This window comes from Grampus griseus (genome assembly GCF_964374135.1).
Source record: "Grampus griseus genome assembly, chromosome: 3".
Lineage (NCBI taxonomy): Eukaryota > Metazoa > Chordata > Mammalia > Artiodactyla > Delphinidae > Grampus > Grampus griseus.
This window is the reverse complement of record NC_139019.1, coordinates 82,254,338-82,279,457: the sequence shown is the minus strand read 5'-3', so window position 1 is coordinate 82,279,457 and position 25,120 is coordinate 82,254,338. Positions and strand designations below refer to the sequence as shown.

General features: G+C 36.8%; 2 protein-coding genes across 2 annotated transcripts in view; one reads left to right on the top strand and one right to left on the bottom strand.

Moving 5' to 3' along the window:
* Positions 1 to 355: 355 nt before the first annotated feature.
* LOC309820088 (AN1-type zinc finger protein 1-like) lies at positions 356 to 1,187 on the bottom strand. The gene has a single exon (XM_082650593.1). The coding sequence runs from the start codon at positions 1,177 to 1,179 to the stop codon at positions 376 to 378; it is 804 nt and encodes a 267-aa protein (XP_082506719.1). The 5' UTR covers positions 1,180 to 1,187; the 3' UTR covers positions 356 to 375.
* An 11,376-nt stretch (positions 1,188 to 12,563) lies between these two features.
* SLCO4C1 (solute carrier organic anion transporter family member 4C1) overlaps positions 12,564 to 25,120 on the top strand; it is a gene marked incomplete at its 5' end in the record, with an annotated part of 60,653 nt that continues 48,096 nt past the window's right edge. The window contains 2 exons of the mRNA XM_082652346.1: positions 12,564 to 12,909; positions 15,986 to 16,249. Coding sequence (XP_082508472.1) covers positions 12,564 to 12,909; positions 15,986 to 16,249 — 610 coding nt within the window. The remainder of the gene's footprint in view (positions 12,910 to 15,985; positions 16,250 to 25,120) is intronic.

The following is a 25,120-nucleotide window of genomic DNA, read 5'->3' as shown; positions in this document are numbered from 1 at the left end:
TGCCATAAGAATGGCAATGTCCCCAAAAAGGGTCATTCCTTCATATTAGATTCTGGAGTAAAGACAACATGGAGCAGAGTCACAGCCAATCAAAGCCGACATTAACCAAATGAGAAATATATCTTTGTTGTTGTTATTATAGCATAACCTAATAAAAGTTAATTAGATAAGAGAATTTGCTAAATGTCAGTTCATAGTTAAACCTGAAAACACAAAAATTCAAATCCAATTTAATAGAAGACTGATAATGTAAATTATGACATAATATGAAATAAAAAGCAAGTTTTAAAAATAAAAAATACATAGTATTTGTAGTAAAAGAATTTGATTAACAATGAATTTTCCTCGTGATTTCTAGCTTGACCCCCTGAATGACTATTCCAAGTAAGAATCAACATTGTTTAAAAACTGTTCTTCATCATTCAGATATTCCAAGATAATACTTCCACCATTGTATAAAGGACAATCCTCCTTAGCAATCCAGGTTTCCAAAATATGATCCAAGGGTAAGGCTTCTCCTGAAGTACTATGACATAATCTCAATTTCTTAGGTGTTAATTTGTTATTGTCATTTTTAAGACTGGCTAAAGAAGCTGCAAAGTCTATGACCCTTCCAATGCTCCACTGCTGGCGAAAGAACATTGGCTTACTCTTCTCTTTGCTCCCCTTAGGTAAGAAAACCTGAAAGTAAATTCTTTCCGTCTGTGGCAATGATTTATCTCCATTAGCATGCATCTTTAATTTCATCAATGCTAACTTTGCAGCTGTTTCACTATTTTTTGCACCTTTCCGTCGTTTACTTGCTGTCTCTCCTCTCTTGGAATCAATAATGTCTTTAACAAGTTTCTGAGTGGCAGCCATACGAGACTTAGGGATTTCCAGTTCTTCACATTTATGATCTGACTGATGACGATGTCTCAGGCAAAAATTCTTCTCACAGTAAGGACACATAACTGGCACAAGCTCTCTTTCAGCACAGTCCTTGAATGAGCATGGGTAAGATGTATGTGTATCTGACTTCAGTCTCTCAATTACAGTAACCTCAGGATAGCTATGTGACTCCCTGCTCCTGTGTTCAAGGCAAAATATTCCTGAACAACCATCACATACAAATGGAAGAAAATCTCGCTGCCGGCACTGTTCCACCCGGCAGTGCCGCCCAATGTCCAACTCCGCCATCTCCCAGCGCCGCGAGCTAACTTGTTCTTTATTTTTCAGTTTCTTATGGTAGAAAGAAAGAAACTGAAAAATAAAGTTTTTTTTATATAAAAATAAAAAAAACTTGAAGTCACTGATTCGAGACCTTTCTTCTTTTTAATACAGGCATGTTATAAGCACTGCTTTAGTAGCATCCTACAAATTCTGATGTTTTGTTTTTCATTCAGTTCAAAATACTTTCTTATTTTCCTTTTGATTTTGTTTTTGACGTATGGGTTATTTGAGCTGTGTTATTTGGTTTTCACACATTTGGAAATTTTCCAGATATCTTTGTTATTGATTTCTGATTTAATTCCATTGTGATCAGAGAACATTTTTTTTTTTTTTTTTTTTTTTTTTTTTTGCTGTACGCGGGCCTCTCACTGTTGTGGCCTCTCCCGTTGTGGAGCACAGGCTCCGGACGCGCAGGCTCAGCGGCCATGGCTCACGGGCCCAGCTGCTCCGCGGCATGTGTGATCTTCCCGGACCGGGGCATGAACCCGCATCCCCTGCATCGGCAGGCGGACTCTCAACCACTGCGCCACAAGGGAAGCCCCAGAGAACATATTTTGTATGACTTGAATCTTTTAAAAATTATTGAAACTTTTTTCATGGCTCAGGATCTGGTCTATCGTGATAAATGTTCCATGTGAACTTTGAAAGAATGTGTAGCCTACTGTTATTGGCAAGAGGTTCTATAAATTTTAATTAGGTCAAGTTTGTTTATAGTGTTGTTTGAGTCTGCAATACTCTTGATTTTCTATTTGTTCTATTAATTATTGAGAGCGTAATTGAGAGCATATTAATTATTCTGAGCATAATTGTGGATTTGTGTATTTTTCCTTGCAGTTCTATCAGTTTTTGTTTCAGGCATTTTGATACTCTATATTTGTGATTAATTATTTGAGATTTTTAAGTGCTGTTGATGAATTTACCCCATTATCACTAAGAAATAACCTTCTTTATCTCAGATAATATTCTTCACTGTGAAATCTATTTGCACTGTTATTCATGTATCCATTCCAGCTATCCTTTGATTAGTATGGGCATAATATATCATTTTCAATCTTCTTCTTTTAGCCTATTAGCGTTTATATTTAAAGTGTGTTTCTTGTAGGCAGTATTTAATTGGTTTTTGCTTTTTGTATCAGATCTGATCATCTTTTCCTTTTAATTGCAATGTTTATCCTATTTATATTTAGTGAGATTATTAATATAGTTAGCTGTAAATCATCACCTTGTTACTTGTTTTCTTTTTCTCTTATCTATTTTTGTTCCCTTTGATCTCTTTTCCTGCCTTCTTTTAGATCAATTGAATATTTTCTATGATTCCACTTTATTTTTTTTCTTGGCTTTTTTATTGTTGTTTCTATTTTGGAGGCTGCTCTAGGGCTCATGGTGTAAGTCATTATCATATTCTACCTCTGAGATGATATCACTTCACATATAAGACATTTACAATAGCATACTTCCATTTCTCTTTACCTGGTCTTTGCATTATTGCTGGCATACATTTTGCCTCTACACAACTTATGAATTCCACAATACTTCTTTATTTTTGTTTAAACAGTGAATTATCTTTTAAAGAGATTGAAATAATTTTTTAAAAATCACACATATTTCTCCGTGGGTCTTGAACTCCATCTCCTCATTTCTGGTGTTCTTTATTGTTTTGCATAAATCATTATTTTCACTTGTTATCATTTTCCTTTATCCTGAAGGACTTCTATAACATGTGTGCAGGTGCTCTGGGTGATGAATTCTTTCTTTTTTATTTTTTAATGTCTGAAAACTTCTTTATTTCACCTTCATGTTGTCTTACTGGCCACTGTCCCTCTAATCCCTTCAGATGGTTCTTTCCCTGGACTAGGATAGTTTCTTCCCATACTTGTGCTCTCAGTATTCTGCTGAATACTAGAGGGAACCCTCTGCATATCAACTCTGTCCAGCTTTCTCCTCTCCAGTACTCTGTCCTGCACATTCTAGTTGTCTTGTACCTTCAGCTTTGTCTCCTCAACCCAAGAGAGTCTGATGGGTTTTCTATGGATCTCACATCCTGCCCCACCCTACCCACACCATCAGTTGAAAACTCTCTCAAGGCAATAAACTGCTCACCTAGTTTGTTTCCCATCTCTCTGAGATGATTGTCCTTCATTACCTGGTATCCAGTGTCTTAAAAACCTTTTTTTTTTCCTTCATATATTTTTTTCTTTTTCTCTTGGGTGTTTCAAGTTGAGGTTAAATCCAGTCTCTGTTACTCCATCCTGCCTGGAAGTGAAAGTCCCTTCACTGACTGTTCTTTTAATGCCAGTTTTTTGTATTCCATTTTTCATATTAAAAAAAAATTGTTTTTATTTCACCATTGCCTCAGAAGTTTTTACTTCTTATAGTTCTTCAGTATTATTTTCTTTTTCTAGTCTAGCAAATTTTCATCTCCCCTGATAAGCTGGAGTATGGAGATCCTTGTACCTCTTCATCAAAGAATAGACAGTTGATTCTGTGAATTTTCTCTGATACTCACTTAAGCAATTCTCTATTTTCATATCTCTCTTGTAGAGTATAAAACATTTGTCTTTGTCCTATAGGAGCATACGCTGAGAGCTCTCACCAGTTGTAAAGTAGAAATGTAAACGTTTTGTTTTGTTTTACCTATGTCAGTAGACTTGAGCTTTGTTCATTAAAGCTCTTATTTACAAGTAAATTATTTTGCTAATTAATAGCAGCCTGCTAGCTCCCTCAGCCTCACACCAGACTTCTCCCAACTCCCAGGAAATTGTGAAAAGATTATTGTGAAAGAATTTATGAAAATTCCTCACTCACTGCTATCGCTTTGTCTGTTATTGGCCTATTTTCTGCTTCTGACTGCATTGAGTTTTTGGGTGTATTTGACATTAATCTTGCTAGAAGCAGACTGCTGGAACAAATGAAATCGGTCTTGTATAGTTTTATAAATCTAAATTTTAGTAACCTTCATTATCTCCTTTCCTTTGTTAAGCAATGGATAGTGGTTAAATTGTGGATGTGATGGGACTATCAAGAGTGGCAGGATGGCTATTTCTCTATTCAGGAAGGTGGCATTTTGTTATGATTATGACATTGTGATTGTGTATATCCTATAGAATCATAGCATGTTGAAGACTGTTTCCAGGCATCAAAATCAGACCTCAAGTAGAAAAGAAATATGTTTTAGAAATAATATCCTAATTACTAATTTACAGTAGGTTAATTTCTTCTAGTTTAAAGCATTTCTTGATATATAAATCCAATTATGCTTTCTTCACTATATCTACTGTTGTGATATTTGATCATAAGTATGCTTTTATAAAGTTCATAGTATTTTGAGTGAATTATAATAACAATCACTTAGTGAAAAGCTTAACTTGGTACTATATAGTAAATATTATACTAGTCATTCATTTTTCACTTCCTACTGAGTTTGCTTTCTTATGGGATTATTGTATTAAATGTTTACATATTTTCTTTTTAAAAATTATGATCAGTCATGTTTATGGATGTATCTCTTAATGATTTATGCTTAGTATTACTAAAAGAAAAATATAGGTGCATTTCTCCTAAATATAAATATATTTTTTCTGTGAAACTGCAATTCAAAGCAGTATTAAAAAAATCTAGGGGCTTCCCTGGTGGCGCAGTGGTTGAGAGTCCGCCTGCCGATGCAGGGGACACGGGTTCGTGCCCCGATCCGGGAAGATCCCACATGCCGTGGAGCAGCTGGGCCCATGAGCCATGGCTGCTGAGCCTGTGCATCCAGAGCCTGTGGTCTGCAACGGGAGAGGCCACAACAGTGAGAGGCCTGCGTACCGCGAAAAAAAAAAAAAAAAATCTAGTCAGCATTAAATTTTTTCTTAAGATATAATTTGTGTTTTTTTAAAGTATTTATTTATTTATTTTTGTTTGGTTGTGCCAGGTCTTGGTTGCTGCAGGGAAGCTCCTTAGTTGTGGCTTGCCAGCTCCTTAGTTGCATCACGTGGGCTGCTTAGTTGCAGCAGGCGGACTCCGTAGCTGTGGCATGCGAACTCTTAGTTGACGCATGCATGTGGGATCTAGTTCCCTGACCAGGGATCAAACCCGGGCCCCCTGCACTGGGAGCAGAATCTTATCCACTGTGCCACCGGGGAAGTCCCTATAATTTGTGATTTTTAATTATACATTTTCTAGAGCATTTAAAGTGAAGAATACTAGGAAGATCACTTAGATTGCTTCATTGCTTTTCCGCATTTATTTAGTTAATATAAGATCTAGTGGTGTTAATAAATGTTTAATGTTGGGATTTTTTGTTTTTCAATGCCTCGGTTCTTGCTTTGTTCTCATTAGTAGCACCTACCATCCGTGCCTTTTTTTTTTTTTACATCTTTATTGGAGTATAATTGCTTTACAATGGTGTGTTAGTTTCTGCTTCATAACAAAGTGAATAGTTATACATATACATATGTTCCCATATCTCTTCCCTCTTGCATCTCCCTCCCTCCCACCCTCTCTATCCCACCCATCTAGGTTATCACAAAGCACTGAGCTGATCTCCTTGTGCTATGTGACTGCTTCCCACTAGCTATCTATTTTACGTTTGTTAGTGTATATATGTCCATTCCTCTCTCTTGCTTTGTCACAGCTTACCCTTCCCCCTCCCCATATCCTCAAGTCCATTCTCTAGTAGGTCTGTGTCTTTATTCCTGTCTTACCCCTAGGTTCTTCATGACATTTTCTTTTTTATAGATTCCATATATTTGTGTTAGCATATGGTATTTGTCTTTCTCTTTCTGACTTACTGCACTCTGTATGACAGACTCTAGGTCCATCCACCTCACTACAAATAACTCAATTTCGTTTCTTTTTATGGCTGAGTAATATTCCATTGTATATATGTGCCACATCTTCTTTATCCATTCATCTGATGATGGACACTTAGGTTGTTTCCATCTCCAGGCTATTGTAAAGAGAGCTGAAATGAACATTTTGGTACATAACTCTTTTAGAATTATGGTTTTCTCAGGGTATATGTCCAGTAGTGGGATTGGTTGGTCATATGGTAGTTCTATTTGTAGTTTTTTAACGAACCTCCATACTGTTCTCCATAGTGGCTGTACCAATTCACATTCCCACCAGCAGTTCAAGAGTGTTCCCTTTTCTGGACACCCTCTCCAGCATTTATTGTTTCTAGACTTTTTGATGATGGCCATTCTGACCGGTGTGAGATGATATCTCATTGTAGTTTTGATTTGCATTTCTCTAATGATTAATGATGTTGAGCATTCTTTCATGTGTTTGTTGGCAATCTGTATATCTTCTTTGGAGAAATGTCTATTCAGGTCTTCTGCCCATTTTTGGATTGGGTTGTTTGTTTTTTTGTTATAGAGCTGCATGAGCTGCTTGTAAATATTGGAGATTAATCCCTTGTCACTTGCTTCATTTGCAAATATTTTCTCCCATTCTGAGGGTTCTCTTTTGGTCTTCTTTATGGTTTCCTTTGCTGTGCAAAAGCTTTGAAGTTTCATTAGGTCCCATTTGTTTATTTTTGTTTTTATTTCCATTTCTCTAGGAGGTGGGTCAAAAACGATCTTGCTGTGATTTATGTCATAGAGTGTTCTGCCTATGTTTTCCTCTAAGAGTTTGATAGTTTCTGGCTTTACATTTAGGTCCTTAATCTATCTTGAGATTATTTGTGTGTATGGTGTTAGGGAGTGTTCTAATCTCATACTTTTACATGTACCTGTCCAGTTTTCCCAGCACCACTTATTGAAGAGGATGTCCTTTCTCCACTGTACATACCTGCCCCCTTTATCAAAGATAAGGTGACCATATGTGCGTGGGTTTATCTCTGGGCTTTCTGACCTGTTCCATTGATCTATATTTCTGTTTTTATGCCAGTACCATACTGTCTTGATTATTGTATCTTTGTAGTATAGTCTGAAGTCAGGGAGCCTGACTCCTCCAGTTCCGTTTTCCGTTCTCAAGATTGCTTTGGCTATTCGGGGTCTTTTGTGTTTCCATACAAATTGTGAAATTTTTTGTTCTAGTTCTGTGAAAAATGCCAGTGGTAGTCTGATAGGGATTACATTGAATCTGTAGATTGCCTTGGGTAGTAGAGTCATTTTCACAATGTTGATTCTTCCAATCCAAGAACATGGTATATCTCTCCATCTATTTGTATCATCTTTAATTTCTTTCATCAGTATCTTATAATTTTATGCATACAGGTCTTTTGTCTCCTTAGGTAGGTTTATTCCTAGATATTTTGTTCTTTTTGTTGCAATGGTAAATAGGAGAGTTTTCTTGATTTCACTTTCAGATTTTTCATCATTAGTGTATAGGAATGCGAGAGATTTCTGTGCATTAATTTTGTATCCTGCTACTTAACAAATTCATTGATTAGCTCTAGTAGTTTTCTGGTAGCATCTTTAGGATTCTCTATGTATAGTATCATGTCATCTGCAAACAGTGACAGGTTTACTTCTTCTTTTCTGATTTGGATTCCTTTTATTTCCTTTTCTTCTCTGATTGCTGTGGCTAAAACTTCCAAAACTATGTTGAATAAGAGTGGTGAGAGTGGGCAACCTTGTCTTGTTCCTGATCTTAGAGGAAATGCTTTCAGTTTTTCACCATTGAGGATGATGTTGGCTGTGTGTCTGTCATATATGGCCTTTATTATGTTGAGGAAAGTTCCCTCTATGCCTACCTTCTGCAGAGTTTTTATCATAAATGGGTGTTGAATTTTGTTGAAAGCTTTCTCTGCATCTACTGAGGTGATCATATGGTTTTTCTCCTTCAGTTTCTTAATATGGTGTATCACGTTGATTGATTTGCATATATTGAAGAATCCTTGCATTCCTGGGATAAACCCCACTTGATCATGGTGTATGATCCTTTTAATGTGTTGTTGGATTCTGTTTGCTAGTATTTTGTTGAGGATTTTTGCATCTATGTTCATCAGTGATATTGGCCTGTAGTTTTCTTTCTTTGTGACATCTTTGTCTGGTTTTGGTATCAGGGTGATGATGGCCTCATTGAATGATTTTGGGAGTGTTCCTCCCTCTGCTATATTTTGGAAGAGTTTGAGAAGGATGGGTGTTAGCTCCTCTCTAAATGTCTTAGTCCCCTCTTGGTCCTCGCGCACCAGGAAACAAAGAGGGAAGAAAAAGTCTCTTGCCTCTTCGGCAGGTCCAGACTTTTCCCCGGACTCCCTCCCGGCCAGCCGTAGTGCAGTAACCCCCTGCAGGCTGTGTTCACGCCGCCAACCCCAGTCCTCTCCTAATGTTGGGATTTAAAAATTTTTTTTTTCTGGTGTTGCTTCCTTCTGTTTTGTCTTGCTTTGTTTTTTTCTTTTAAAAAAATTTTTATTGGAGTATAGTTGATTTATAATGTTGTGGTAGGTTCTGCTGTACAGTTATACATATATATATATATATATATATATATATATATATATATATATATATATATATATATATATACTCTTTTCCCATATAGGTCATTACAGAGTATTGAGAAGGGTTCCTGGACTATACAGTAGGTCCTTATTAGTTATCCATTTTATATATAATATTGTGTATATGAATGCTGAAATTTTAAATTATCTCGAAAATATCTGCGTTTGACCATCTTTCCATTCAGCCTTCCTCAGGATCCCTCCAATTTTAATATTCTATGAGCCTCATAGTGTTATACTGCTAAAGATTTCACAGCAGTCTGAAACTGGAAGGGAACTAATAAGGAATTAAAAGCAAACAGAAAAGAATATGATAAAATACTCAAATAGGCATATAAGTACATTTTCACCCTATAGGCATACCTACTTGGAAGGCAAAAATATAATCCTTAGAATGCTTTTCAGCATGGAATCAGAGCAAGGGGAGTTGGTGGGATAGTCTTGGAAGCTTCTGTCATTAAGCCACTTTACCTAGGTTCATCCAGTTCCTGATAGGGAAGACCTGCTGCACATCCCAGAAAATGAAACCCATAGGCAGGGACATCTGCTTCTGTGTACATTGGTGGAATTCTACTTTAAAATCTGGATACTATTCTTTCTCCCATTCTCCACAGTTTAAAAATATAGCAAATGAAATTTGCTAAAAGAATAGCAATTTATTAATTACTTCCTGAAACTTAAGATGGTATTTTGACTATGCTCATTAGATTTACGTTAGGTTGAACAAAGAATTTTTAAATGACAATTTTCCACAGAATTATCACAGACAAAATCCATGAAGTTGTTTTGTTTTCTTTGTTGTAAACCTGAACTTAAGGGAACAGGAAAGTAGTGTTGATAACTATTTCATGAAGACCAAGAAGTACTCAGCACGAAGCAATAGCACTTTTGCTAATCTTTCAACAAAATTCTACTCTTCCTCACTGCAACAGTGGAGATTTCTCCTTAGACACTATGGATTTAAGTGCATAAAGATTATGCTACTTTGATTTTGATAGTTTGAATTTGTTCATTCAAAGCTGCAAAATAGTCTTAAACCATGAATGTATTTACATCTCAACAAAGCAAACTTTGCTGATTGGTTAAATTAATTCATGTTTCATAGATAAAATGGTGATCATATCTATTTACACATTTAAACACCACTGTAAGTTTATTTTTGTCGAAACTTTTTTCGGTAGAAGGCCTAGGAGGATTACATACCAAGCCTAATTTGAATATCTGCCAAACCTGGGGAATTCAGAGCAGCCTTAGTCTTCTAAATCTCATCAATACGAGATAAATAGGAGTTTTGATCTCTCAGAATTGCTATGCAATAATCCTAACCACAAAGACAGGCTGTAACAATTATAAGAGAGAAAATGCAAAGTCCAGGGAAGATACCTAACTGAGAGAACTAAGTTCAAATCCTTAATAAGGTTGGCTATTTATTAGCTGTATGACATTGGAAGAGTTCCTAATCCTCTCTGGAATGTAGTTTCTTTAATATGTAAAATGAAGATGTTAATAGATACTGCTCTTGTAAGGATTAATAATGGGATATATAGCAGACATTAAAAAAATGTTAGCTCCTACTTCTGCTCTTTCCTTAGGTTCTAGGCCAGTCTAGACCTTTTTTGACTGTGAGGGAATAAAAAACAGAATGTATGTCTGTTCAAAATAAGATAAATGTTTTATATCTTAATCCTCAACTCAGTAAAATAGGTGTATATAAGTGAAACAAAATTTTCACAAAATAGTACTTGTGAAAATGTACTATGTCATGCACTGTGTATTTTTTTTCTTCTGAATTCTACTTTATTTCATTAAAAGGTAATAGTGTTTGGAAAACATTCCTCTAGGCCACTTTAAGTGAGCCTACTGTCTACAGTTATAAATAAAAACATCTTGTTTCAGGATGAGAGGTAAACTTTCCATCACCATACTCTCTTCTCTGGGTTTAAGGCTACACTTGGATATGACCATCATATGCTACCAAATCATTGCTATTTGAGAGGTATTAGCACTGAATCTAGAAGTAGCTTCTTGGCTAGGCAACCAGCCAGGTGTTAAATGCAGATAGGAAGACTAGAAAACTATCTCTGCAACTTGATAGCATGATTAATTAGTATTTAGTGAAGTACTCTAACTTTCGATGAAAGGACCCTTATAAATGAATAATAGTACTAACGTGCTGAAAATATCATATACCAGTATAGTATCCAGTAATATCTGAGACCTCTATTAACTTTGCTAAAGGTAGTTCAGACATATTCTTTGAGAAGTTTTACAGCCAACAATTAGATTTGAGGAAGTAGGTTCCTTAACAATCTGCAGTCTTATGAAGCATAACAGCTTTGTGTATGTAGTCCTGATTACATAGCAAAAAGAAAATATTTGTGGTTTTTATTATGTTCCTTATTGGAATAAATAGTTCATTTAGGGAAAGATAAACGTTCCAAGACTGTAATATATAGTTTTTAAAATGTCTCTGTTTAAAATATATTACTTTGGGATGTATTAGTGTATCTTTAGAAGGGGACAGAGAATGAGTCCTTTGAAAATCTAATCATACCATGATCATGTCACTCCTTAGCTCCAAACCTTCCTATTTTAATCACAATAAAAGCTAAAGTCCTTATAATAGCCTACAGGGTCTGGCCCCAATCACTTCTCCCTCACCCCACCTGCACCCCTTTACCTGCCTTCAACTCCCACTGCTCTCCAACCATCTCATTCCACCGCAGTCACACTACTTCCCCAATATACCAGGCTCCCTCCCTTAACTTTCTTCAGTTCTTTGCTCAAATATCACCTTCTCAGCGAGGCCTTCCCTGACCACCCTCTTTAAGATATTGCATCAAATTCTCCCCCTTCCCCTAACACACACGCACACTTTCCAGCCTGTCCTTGCTTTACTTTTCTCCATAGCATTTGTAGAGATGTACTACATATTTATTACTTATTTTCTGTCTCCCATTAGAATGAAAGTACCATAAGGGTAGGAGTGTTTGTCAGTTTTTGTGCACTATTGTACCCCCAGAACTTAGAACAGTGTTCGGCACTCAGGAAATAAATATGCTTTGATGAATGAATGAAAGGATGAATGAATGAATTGTAACTACAATTAGCATAATGGTTTCAGTTCTTCAAAGTGTTTTTCTTATTTATTCCACAGGTAGAAATTATTTACATGACTATCACTATTGTTAATCTTAAGATAGGCAATGTACAGCAGAAAGAATATTATATATACGGCTTTAAAGTTTCTGAGTTCCTATTCCTTCAGTTTGGGGGAAGTGAAAGCTAAAACAAGGGGTTCTGTCGTGATGCTAATGGCTGCGGTGTTGAAGGGCGGGTGGGGATTTCGTTTCTAGGGAGGGTTACAGGTGAAAGTCTTACCACGTGGCTCATGGAATCCAAAGTATTGTACCTGCGGCTGCTTGATTCTTGGAGTCCAGACCTAGCCTGGTTTGGTAAGCAGCAAGGGAAGAAAACCGCCAGATACTTTCTTGAACGATCTCCTGATGCAACTGTGTTTACAGCCTTCCCGGCAGCACCCAGGGGGAACTTTAGGGCCAGGAGACTCTCACAGCCTTTATTTGGCTCTCAGTCCCTGGGCTCTGGGAAGCAGCGAGGTGGGCTGAGGGCCCTCTTCCCTTCCCGTGGCGGCCGCGGGGCCGCACGCCCACGCGACAGGTGAGGCGCGGCGGAGCGCCAACTGCACAACCGCGGGGCCAGACGCCCGCGTTCTGCGCCGCAGGCGGCCGCGAGTTGGCGGAGGAGTGTCCCGGCGGCGGCGAGAGCCCTTGCCGACGGACGCCCGGTAGGCGGGAACTCTTCCCGCACGGGGGCGCTGCCACCTGCCCGGAGGAGGAGCCAGAGCGGGACCTAGGTTTTTGCGGCTCCCGACGCACGGGAGTCGGGAGAACCCACCCTGATCATGAAGGGCTGCAAAGGCATCAGGAACCCGGCTTTCGTCGCCTCTAGTCCAGACAGCCCGCGCCGTTTGTGTCCATTGCCCTGTTCCGTCGAGGTCTCTGTCTTGTCCACCAATCCGCTGAGAGAGGGCTCGCAGCCGCAGGAGCCTCAGGAGCCCCAGAAGTCCCCGGAGCCACCTCTTTCTTCAGTAACTCCTCCTGGCTCCCAGGAGCGGTCCGGGCCAGAGTCACTGTCAGAGTATGAGGAGGGGCCCTGCGGGTGGGGCAACTTCCAACCCCAGTGTCTCCAGTGCTGCAACACGCCCCAGGGCTTTCTGTTTCACTACTGCCTTTTGGCCCTCACGCAAGGTAAGGTCCAGAGCCGGCTCGAGAGGGCGGTGGGCCTGCGCGGGGCGAGGGTGGTACGGAGGGCCGGCGGGGAGGAGACGGCAGATGCGCCGCGAGCCCGAGGGGTCGACGCGCCGAGCTAGGTGGCCCCAGGCTTGGGACTTGGAAGCGCTCGCGCCGACGTCAACCAATGAGGTTCAGGCATCTACATTTTAGCTTCTTTTTTATGGAAACATTTAAAACTGGCCATGCAAGCTTTTTCTCTTTAGTGTTCTACCTCAGTCTAGAAGATTCGATTCCTACAAAGAAGATGAGTGGAGCCTTTCTTCGGGAACCTTTTGCTGGGGGGTGGGGCGGGGGAGATCCACTGTACGTTACAAAAACATACATTTTGCTAAATCCCCTTATTAAAAGGATTTTTTTTACGTTGTTTCTGGAAGAGAAGAATTAATAACTTTGCAGTTGAGGTAGGGTGGTTCTCGAAGGAGAAACTTGCTGAAAATATATGGTATCGGTTAGATCTAGGCATTCGTGTTTTGTGAGTATAGTTTGAGTGTATTGGATGCACACGTGGAGCCCAGTGAGTAAATCCGCAAAGGCTTCAGGCGTTGTTAACTGGTAAGGTTGTTTGTTCAAGGATCTCTTTTATATTCTCTTGGGAGTTACTGATAAAGTCCAGGTTTATACCCTCAGGAGTCTGCAATCTAAGCCTGATTTGGAGGAGTGTGTAGAAGGGCAGAGGGACTATGACTCTCCTGAAAGAAAGCATACAGGGAATGAAAGAAATGGGAAGTTACACTAAGGCGACAAATTAAGGAGGGGGGCATTAAAGTGCAGCATCTTCAAGGACATGCTGATGGTTAGCTAGAATTTGATAGTATGTAGATATTTTTTGGTCACTTGAGTCATAGTTTAAAAATATTTTGTAAAGAGGCAATCAAGGACTGACTGAAAGAAATCTAATCCAAAAAAAAAATGGGGGGAGGAGGTGGGTTGAAATTGCTCTTTTTTAAGATTAACAGAAGACTATATCTAAATATATTCTTCCTGTTCTTATTCCTGCTCCACTGTCTTAAAGCAACTCAGTGACCCTTGCACAGGTTAGGTGCTGAGTAAATATTTGTTGATTGTGAGTCTGAAGCTCTTCTACTAGGGACAGTTTTGTGCTAAAGAGTTACTTCCTTTTCCACCTTTCTTGTCCCCACCAAAGTTGGCCGCCTCTCAACATCTTGATCTCAGTTGTCCAAAATCAGTGATTGTGAAGCATCTTAGTGTCAAGGGAATGCAAAGTTCAAAGAAATTGGGCACAAGTAAAAAATTCCTTGTCTTGTGTATTACCTTAAACGTATTTTGAAATTTCAATATTATTCCAGAATATATCATTTTACATTTAATATAAAATATTGTTTAAAATTATTATTGAATATAATTGAAATTCTTAGAGAAATGTGTCAAGTTTAGCCTGGAGCTACTCTACCTAGAAATCTCCAATTTCAGAAGCATAATCTGTGATGAAAGTGACCCAGTAAGTTCTTATTTGGGTTTAAGTCTGAATGAGTGAAAAGATTATTATTCTGTTTTTCAAACAAGGTCCTTGGGAAGACCATTTCCATGATATAGTAATAGATGATTAATTGGTAAAAAGACCCAAAACTTGTCAAGTGAGTTTACTTAACCCAGCACTTCTCAAAGATAAACAGGATTTCTCTTAGCACTTAATTTCCTAATGTACCTCATTGCTTCATGCATTTACAATAGACATAGTATGCAATGTTTCATGAAATTTCTTTTTTTTAAAAGCAAAATTCTTGGAACTTGTGTAGCATAGAATTCACATTGGGATCATAGGCTTAAAGTGCTATATTTCCACAAGAGTTTGCAAATTTGCTTTCTTAGAAAATTTTTTACCATAAAAACAGTGAGTTCTAATGACTGACTTTTAATCAGTATGGCAAGGGTGTCGGAAAGTTGATTTTAGATGGGAAATTTTCAAATTCTCAGACAACCTTATCTCCTTAGAAATGTGTCATTCCTAGGTACCTTAGAAATTTTTTCTTAAAACATTAAGAATTATAAATTGGCTTATAGATTTATTAAACTGGCATAAAAGTAAAAATCATGTTAGGACTTTTAAAGGTTATATAAATTTTCTTGAAATACATTCCTAGTTACAGTCTTGATAAAGCAAAATTTGAAGAGATTATAGAGGTCATGACTTGGATATACTCTTTCTGTTAATTAATTAATGAAAACAATTCATGGCAGCCTCTTAAGTAAAAGGAATAATCAGTTAAAAACTTTGTAATTTGATCAGATGCTTTTTATTTTCACTTTATAGTAATATTTAAACTTCTGTATATTTAATCTATATACAAACAGGACATTTTCGTTGTCAGTCAAATTGGATTTTCAGCTTTTCCTTGTTTATCTTGTACTCCTTCATCATGGTTATAATGAGCAGATGAAGTATAATGTTTTTTTATTTTGCTTTTTTCTGTTACTTTGCCTTTTATTTAGAATGCCAGTGGTGAAAATAAGACTTTCAGTTTGTTATTTTTGCTCCAGGAACTTTTAAATGATAACTTTAAAGAGTGCTAGAAGAAAATAGAGGTTTGAGAACTCAATTTTACCTTTCTTAAGACTAAGTCAAGGATCTCATGTTATAAATATGTTTAAAGATTGAGTAATTTGAGCAGTTTTAGTATTTGAACTCTCAATCACCTCTACATTTTGTACTCTTCCAAGCGAGGTCCATGGGACTATGCTACACCTGGAACTCTCTAGCAAACCAGCCTCATGAGACTTTACCGGTCTTTATGTCATTTAAAGAAAAATGAAGTTAGTTATAATTCAGTATGTGATAAGCATCAATTTTATTTAACATCTGAAAATTCACAAGTGTATAATTTAAAAGCGAGCTGATTTGTAAAGGAAATATGTTTGGCTTGCTTAGCTTTGAAACTTTGAGATTTTTAAAATTGGTACATTTAAAAATACCAAAAGAAACAAACAATCAAATTTTAGTATGTCATTAATAATCATAATCTATATGGTAAAGTTGTAATAATGCACTTAAATTTCCTCTTCTCTCTTTTAGGTATGGTGGTAAATGGCCTAGTAAATATTAGCATTTCCACTATTGAGAAGCGCTATGAATTGAAGAGTTCCCTGACAGGCTTGATATCATCAAGCTATGATATCGCATTCTGTTTGTTGTCTTTATTTGTATCATTCATTGGTGAAAGAGGACACAAACCAAGATGGCTTGCATTTGCATCCTTTATGATAGGATTGGGAGCACTTGTATATTCATTGCCAAAATTTTTTAGTGGAAAATACCAATTTGGGTCCCTTTTTGAAGGTAAGTTTCTGTTGTGTTTTGCTTATTTTAAGAAGTAGTATGAAACTATGTTATACTGCAACTCTATATTGCAGCTCACTTGTATGGGTAAATAGGGTAAGGGCTAGTCTCTTCCACTGCTTACTGCTTTGTTATGATGTGAATTGTGTTAGGAGATTCTTGAGACAGATTGCGCATTATTCATCCCTTCAGTGGTTCTCCAAGTTTTTAATCCTCTAATACTCATTCCCCATATTATACACAATCTTCCTCAGAAAAGACATGACTTGTTTTGGTTTGCAGGTGGTGTGACTTCACTGGGGTTCTAAGATCTAGTTTTTCCCTTTATGGTTTTATTTGCTGTGCCTATAGCTCTGCACCCTGGACATGTTGACTCCTGATTTGAGAAAGAGAGGTAAAACTTGTAGGAGTGGGGCTTTTCCTGAGAACTGAAACTAGCTTTACTTTTGACTCTAGTTTAGAGACACAGAACTTCATGAGTTACCTAAAGTGTTGCTCTGGTCAGTACATTATTTAAAGGCTCAGAAAGGAAGTTTGATTATTTATATTTCTTCCCTTTTTTTTCTCCAAATAATCCTTTTTAATGGAAAAACAATTATGGTAGAGCCCAAGAAATGTGCTAATGAAAGTAGACCTTAACGTTTTTTGTCCTTCCTGAGACTTTTAATAGCAAGTATTGAAATAAAATCAGAGGGCTACAAAATCTGAAGTTTTGATAGGTTAGGTAAGTGAAGAAAAGGCTTATAGTAAGAAGAAGGGAGAACTGGGGCCTCCTGCACAATAGGCATTATTTTTAAAAAGTTAAGATTGTTATATTTGTATTAATTTTGAAAATTCATATTAAGTGTTAACATTTCCCAAAATCTATTTCCCAATTATAGAATGACAACAAATGGGAAAATATTTTCAATAACAAAGTATATATCTTGCAGCGTTTTAGGGGTGCACTTATTTAGAAAGCAGACTTCATTTTGGAAATAAAAATAGAATATGCAAGCATATGGACCAAGAGAGGATGTTTTTAAAATGTGATAGAGTTTGGAATGAATTGGATAAGGTGAATGTGTTATCAGTAGAAAGAACAGTTACTAGATTCTAGTATACTAACTAAGATTCCACAGGATTTTATCAGGCCAACTTCACATACTTTCTCTGGGGGTAGATTTGGGAAAAACACATGTAGACTTTAGTATAATACCTTTGAAATCCTAATTTCAAAGAGGAAAGGAAAAAGCTAATTTTAGTCTGTCACATAAGAAATATGAAACTGATTCTATGATAGCAAAAATATTATTGTGTCTATAGTATTTAGGTGTTGATCTTTCTTTGTACTGAATCTAATCCCTCATTTTTTTTTTTTTTTTTTTGCGGTACGCGGGCCTCTCACTGTTGTGGCCTCTCCCGTTGCGGAGCCTGCAGGCTCTGTGGCCATGGCTCATGGGCGCAGCCGCTCCGCGGCATGTGGGATCTTCCCGGACCGGGGCACGAACCCGTGTCCCCTGCATCGGCAGGTGGACTCTCAACCACTGCGCCACCAGGGAAGCCCTAATCCCTCATTTTTCCAGTTGATCAGATGCCCTGTTTGTTCTTAAAGTATACAGACTTTGTTAAAAAACTCTTTGACTCTCTAAACTAAAACATAAACACCTAGTCCAGTACAAAAGCCTGATCTGTCCTCAGCCGTCTTCTTAGCTTCTTCTCTTGCCATACATGTGTTGAGTTGCAGCCAGTCTGAATAATTTATATTTACTAAAGAGAAATGGCCACAAATTAAGGTGTGTTTGTGGCCAGAGATGAAGCCAAGAAGGTTGCTGAAGCCAGGTTATAAACTTTTAGTACATTATTGTATATTGTGCAAGTTTTCACCAAATTCATATTGATATTTTTCATTATTTTAGTTGAGGTAGATTAGGTAGAGGAATTGGCTGATCTGTAAAAGTTTTACTCTAAGACTCATAATTTAAATAATAGTTTATCTGTGGCAAATAAAAGCAAAAACTCAGGTTGCCCTTACATTATTCTGCCATTCCTATGAGGAATATTTATTGATATGGACTATACATGATGCTGAAATAATAGCAGTGAAACTGTTTCATGCCCTCAGGATTTTATATACTAGTGGGAGGAAATACAAAATAAACAAACAAGATAACTGAAGATTGAGGTGAGTGTATAACAGAACAAATAGTGTGAAGTAATAGTGTACAAAAGGGAAAATTTGTGGGCAAGGAAAGTCTATTGTGATTGAAACTGGTTAATGAGGACCCAGCCAAGGAAGATGATATCCAGGCAGGAGAAAAAATGATCACGGACTTTGGAGCAGGAAACAGCTTGGCTGGTTTTAGGAATTGTCAGTTTTGGCCAGCATGATCAAAGCGAGGGAGAATGTGGCATGAGATGAATTTGAGAGTCAGGTAGACCCCAGTGTGAGGCATTTGGATTTTCCTTCAAGTGCAATGGGAATTCATGAGAGAGTTTTACACAGGGAGGTACATGATCTTATTTATGTTTTTAATTGATCATTTGGCTTCTATTGTTCTGAGGGACAAGAGTAGATGGGAGGAAATCACCCAGGAGGTTTTTATTTTAGTTCAGGTGAGCAATAAGGGTGGTTGGGATGGGGTTGGTAGCAGTAGAGATCTAGAGGAGTGATTGATTTTCAGTGTATTTTATTTTTTATTTTTTAATGTTTATTTATTTATTGTTTTTCTTATTAGTCATCCATTTTATACAATACACATCAGTGTATACATATCAATCCCAATCTCCCAATTCAGCACACCACCACACCACCACCCCCCTCGGTGGCCATACGTTTGTTCTCTATATCTGTGTCTCAATTTCTGCCCTGCAAACTGGTTCATCTGTACCATTTTCTAGCTTCCACATATATGCGTTAATATACGATATTTGATTTTCTCCTTCTGACTACTTCACTCTGTACAACAGTCTCTAGATCCATCTACGTCTCTACAAATGACCCAATTTCGTTCCTTTTTATGGCTGAGTAATATTCCATTGTATATATGTACCACATCTTCTTTATCCATTCATCTATCGATGGGCATTTAGGTTGCTTCCATGACCTGGCTATTGTAAATAGTACTGCAATGAACATTGGAGTGCCTGTGTCTTCTTGAATTATGGTTTTCTCTAGGTATATGCCCAGTAGTGGGATTGCTGGGTTGTATGGTAGTTCTATCTGTAGTTCTTTAAGGAACCTCCATACTGTTCTCCATAGGGGCTGTCTCAGTTTACATTCCCACCAACAGTGCAAGAGGGTTCCCTTTTCTCCACACCCTCTCCAGCATTTGTTGTTTGTAGATTTTCTGATCATGCCCATTCTAACTGGTGTGAGGTGACACCTCATTGTAGTTTTGATTTTCATTTTGCTAATAATTAGTGTTGTTGAGCAGCTTTTCATGTGCTTCTTGGTCATCTGTATGTCTTCTTTGGAGAAATGTCTATTTAGGTCTTCTGTCCATTCTTCGATTGGGTTGTTTGCTTTTTTAATATTGAACTGCATGAGCTGTTTATATATTTTGGAGATTAATCCTTTGTCCGATGATTCGTTTGCAAATATTTTCTCCCATTCTGAGGGTTGTCTTTTCGTCTTGTTAATGATTTCCTTTACTGTGCAAAAGCTTTGAAGTTTCATTAGGTCCCATTTGTTTATTTTTGTTTTTATTTCCATTACTCTAGGAGGTGGATCAAAAAATACCTTGCTGTGATTTATGTCAAAGAGTGTTCTTCCTATGTTTTCCTGTAAGAGTTTTATAGTGTCTGGTCTTACATTTAGGTCTCTAATCCATTTTAAGCTTATTTTTGTGTATGGTGTTAGGGAGTGTTCTAATCTCATACTTTTACATGTAGCTGTCCAGTTTTCCCAGCACCACTTATTGAAGAGGCTGTCTTTTCTCCATTATATATCCTTGCCTCCTTTGTCATAGATTAGTTGACCATAGGTGCGTGGCTTTATCTCTGGACTTTCTATCCTGTTCCATTGATCTCTATGTCTGTTTTTGTGCCAGTACCATACTCTCTTGATTACTATAGCTTTGTAGTATAGTCTGAAGTCAGGGAGCCTGATGCCTCCAGCTCCATTTTTTTCCCTCAAGACTGCTTTGGCTATTTGGCATCTTTTGTGTCTCCATACAAATTTTAAGATTGTTTGTTCTAGTTCTGTAAAAAATGTCATTGGTAATTTGATAGGGATTGCACTGAATCTGTAGATTGCTTTGGGTATTATAGTCTTTTTCACAATATTGATTCTTCCAATCCAAGAACATGGTATATCTCTCCATCTGTTGGTATCATCTTTAATTTCTTTCATCAGTGTCTTATAGTTTTCTGCATACAGGTCTTTTGTCTCCCAAGGTAGGTTTATTCCTAGGTATTTATTCTTTTTGTTGCAGTGGTAAATGGGAGTGTTTTCTTAATCTATGTTGAATAATAGGGGTGAGAGTGGACATCCTTGTCTTGTTCCTGATCTTAGAGGGAATGCTTTCTCTTTTTCACCATTGAGAATGATGTTGGCTGTGGGTTTGTCGTATATGGCCATTATTATGTTGAAGTGGGTTCCCTCTATTCCCACTTTCTGGAGAGTTTTTATCATAAATGGGTGTTGAATTTTTTCAGAAGCTTTTTCTGCATCTATTGAGATGATCATATGGTTTTTATTCTTCAATTTGTTAATATGGTGTATCACATTGATTGATTTGCGTATATTGAAGAATCCTTTCGTCCCTGGGATAAATCCCACTTGATCATGGTGTATAATCCTTTTAATGTGTTGTTGTATTCTGTTTGCTAGTATTTTGTTGAGGATTTTTGCGTCTATATTCATCAGTGATATTGGTCTGTAATTTTCTTTTTTTGTAGTATCTTTTTCTGGTTTTGGTATCAGGGTGATGGTGGCCTCATAGCATGAGTTTGTGAGTTTTCCTTCCTCTGCAAGTTTTTGGAAGAGTTTGAGAAAGATGGGTGTTAGCTCTTCTCTAAATGTTCGATAGAATTCGCCTGTGAAACCATCTGGTCCTGGACTTTTGTTTGTTGGAAGATTTTTAATCACAGTTTCAATTTCATTACTTTTGATGGGTGTGTTCATATTTTCTATTTCTTCCTGGTTCAGTCTTGGAAGGTTATACCTTTCTAAGAATTTGTCCATTTCTTCCAGGTTGTCCATTTTCTTGGCATAGAGTTGCTTGTAGTAGTCTCTTAGGATGCTTTGTATTTCTGCGGTGTCTGTTGTAACTCCTCCTTTTTCATTTCTAATTTTATTGATTTGAGTTCTCGCCCTCTTTTTCTTCATGAGTCTGGCTAATGGTTTATCAATTTTGTTTATCTTCTCAAAGAACCAGCTTTTCGTTTTACTGATCTTTGCTATTGTTTTCTTTGTTTCTATTTCATTTATTTCTGCTCTGATCTTTATGATTTCTTTCCTTCTGTCCACTTTGGGTTTCAATGTATTTTAAAGGAAAAAGAGATGGGTCTTTCTAGTGGATTGATTGTGAAGAAGGGGTGACTCCTTCATATTTGGTTTGACCAACTGGAGCCATTTACTCTAATGTGGAAGACTGGGTTAGAACAGAATTGGGAGTGGAAATCAAGAATTCAGGTTTGGACTTAAGTATGAACTGCATACTATATATCCAATGTTGCGATGTGTATTTTTGGACATGTATGTTTATGTAAATGTGCAAGTTTTTCTTTAGTCTTCATTCCTTGAAATGAAAATACTGGTTTGAAGGGCTTCCTCATTCTAATTTTTGATAGATAATGTCACACTGACTTTTAGGAAGGGATATACCAGTTACTCTCCCACAGTTAATATATGAAAATGCCTGGTTGCTATTTTGAAATTTTTACATTATTTTATATACTTGTCTGCTCACGTGAATTAACCCACTTTTGCAAATATGGGATTCTGTAACCAAAAATCTGAGTTATTTATCCAACTCTAAGGAGAATATAGAGGAAAACTGGAGATTTAAGTGAGAAAAGGAAAACAAATTAGTTGAAAGCTTTGTGTAAATAAATTAGAAGCAAGGAAATGTATAATCTTCTTAGGTAACATTACATAAATAACCTAAAGAGTATAACATTAAGAAATAATACTATTAATTGAAATCATACATGTAATTTAATTTGAAACTGACATTGAGAGAATTAACATATTCCCTTGTGTGCTTTTTTTGTTGCTGTTGTTTTTTTGAACTTGAGGTAAACCGAACTCAGGCTCAGTTTGGATGAAATAATCTCTGTAAGAGGATATTAAAGTAATGTAATATAGTTTGTAAGTAGAAGAAAACAAAATATGAAATATGATAAGCTTGTATAATTTCCACAGGTGTGAGAATTACACAGAAGGAGGTTAAGAGTTAGCAAAAAGGTAGAAAAATGTGTTTGGAATCAGCTTGAATTTTCTATTGTTCTATAAAAAATAAATTTAAGTAGGTTTGGGAAAGTATTTTCTTAAGGGAAGTTTTAATGGACACATAAGGTTTAGAGGTGATTATCTATCTTTGAATGGAGATAACATCTATCAAAGAGAAGTTTTGCTTGTTATCGGACAAACACGAAAAAGGAAGAATTAAACTTAACGGAGAAAAATGCTTCTAAGGGCTAATTTTGGTATGTGTTAACCTGAAGATAGAATAATGTCATAAAACATTTTCAAGTAAATCATATTTGCCACTCACTTTTGATATATTTTAATAGACCATTAACATAACACATCATATTTTAATATAACTTTTAAATATTTTTAAAAATGTAATAAATAAATAAATCTTTACCACATAACATTTTGTTTTCATTCAAGCACTTTTTAATTTCCTTTGGATGAGTTAATTTAATGTTGGTAAACAAAATACTATTTTTTTCTCTTTGAAACTTTGTGACAGGGGCCATTAGTAAATAGCAATACTTAGGAATTGTAGAGAAGTAATTACTAAATCCAGTAAAGCTCTTTTTTTTTATTGACCAATATTGGATAAATTTTCCTAAGTTATATTATTTTCTTGTTTCTCTTTTCCATCCCTTTCTCTCAAAAGAATGTAACTCTCAACACTTCCCTTTTGCTTCATCACTAAATTTCTAATATTTTAGAAATGGTATTTCAAGGAGAATTCTGCATTAAAAGACTATGGTTACACAGGCTGACTACCTAAAAATGTTGAACTAGGAAAATGATTAGAGTGGGACTCAAAGTCAGACTTAATTTTTAGTTACTGTTTTGTCTTTGTCTTGTATTCTTAAGGTTTTTTTGTTTGTTTTTTTTTTTAATATGGAATGCTTGCCTAGATTGGAGAATACATAGGGCCAAGAATCTTAGAGTTTTTCAACCACCAGTTCAACACAGGATGCTTTAATTTTGCTTGGCATCTGGGAAATATGTGTCCAGTTTAGTGTTTACTTATTTTGTAAAGTCAATTGTGGGCATAGAGAAAAAGGTTTCTTTACATTTCAGGATTATTGCTTTATATTTTCCTTTAAAATAGGAGTTTCACAACCATCATGAAATACTACATACCTTAATGTAGCCAGTTTTGTTGAAATTCAAATGACCTAACTTTTGAAACAGAGGAAACTCACTGAGAAAAATAAGTACGAAAGCATGTGTCAATGAGATGTTAGCACAAACTCTGTTCTGCCCGCAGTTATAATTTGCAGATAGGTATAAATTTTAAAATGAGTGGCCTTGAACAAGAGAAAGTAACATCCCAACATTTCTCAAAATATGATTTGCCGAGCAGAGTTTCTGAAGGTATTAAGATATACAATGGAATATTACTCAGCCATAGAAAGGAATGAACTTGGGTCATTTGTAGAGACATGGGTGGACCTAGAGAGTGTCATACAGAGTGAAGTAAGTCAGAAAGAGAAAAGCAAATATCGTATGATAATGCATATGTGTGGAATCTAGAAAAAATGGTATAGATCATCTTATTTGCAAAGCAGAAATAGAGACATAGACATACAGAACAAATGTATGGATACCAAGGGGGAAAGGAGTGGGGAGGGAGGAATTGGGAGACTGGGATTGACACATATACATTATTGATGCTATGTATAAAGTAGACAAATGATGGGAGCATACTGTATAGTACAGGAAACTCTACCTAATGCACTGTGGTGACCTAAATGGAAGGGAAGTACAAAAGGGAGGGGATATCTGTATGTGTACGGCTGATTCATTTTGTTGTGCAGTGGAGGCTAACACAACATTGTAAAGCAACTATACTCCAATATAAATTACTAATAAAAAAAAAAGAGTATGTTAAACACGGGTTCCGTAGTTCAATGAGTTTGGGAAAAGGTGAAAGTTAAAGAGGCGTCTCCATTGCATCACTGTAAAAGTGAATGCATTGTGTGCCTCTTTAGTTAGGGAATATGAAATGTATCGTTCTGAACTTATTGACCAGGAACTCCATTGATATGCTTGTCCCTTTTACCCTGCTTCAGCTACTCACTTTACATTTTCTCCTCCAGATTAGTGTTTCAGTGAACAGGCTTTGGAAAAATCTGCTCTATGCTGTCTTATGTCTAAGTATGTGATTTGGAAGCCCTTGTTGAATTTAGAAACTTCCTTATGGCCAGCACCTAGAACAGCGTGTGATAGATAGTAGGTACCTGCGAAATGTTTGTTGAGTTGTCAAATATATAAATGAACGATTGGATCCCTTCAACGGAGGCATATTAGGAGTCTGATGAATTGTCCTTCTGTAGAAGGCAGTAAGAGTAGGTAATGGCAGATAAAGGCGATCTGGGATTCTCTGTTCACATTTTCCATAAACTTGGCTTTATGGAATAAACATATTCCATAAAGAATTTTCTTTTGGCCACTGACTTGGGAAGAATTGTAAGTTA

Coding starts and splice junctions, on each gene's coding strand:
- LOC309820088 (XM_082650593.1), bottom strand. CDS start 1,179: ATGGCGGAGTTGGACATTGGGCGGCACTGCCGGGTGGAACAGTGCCGG.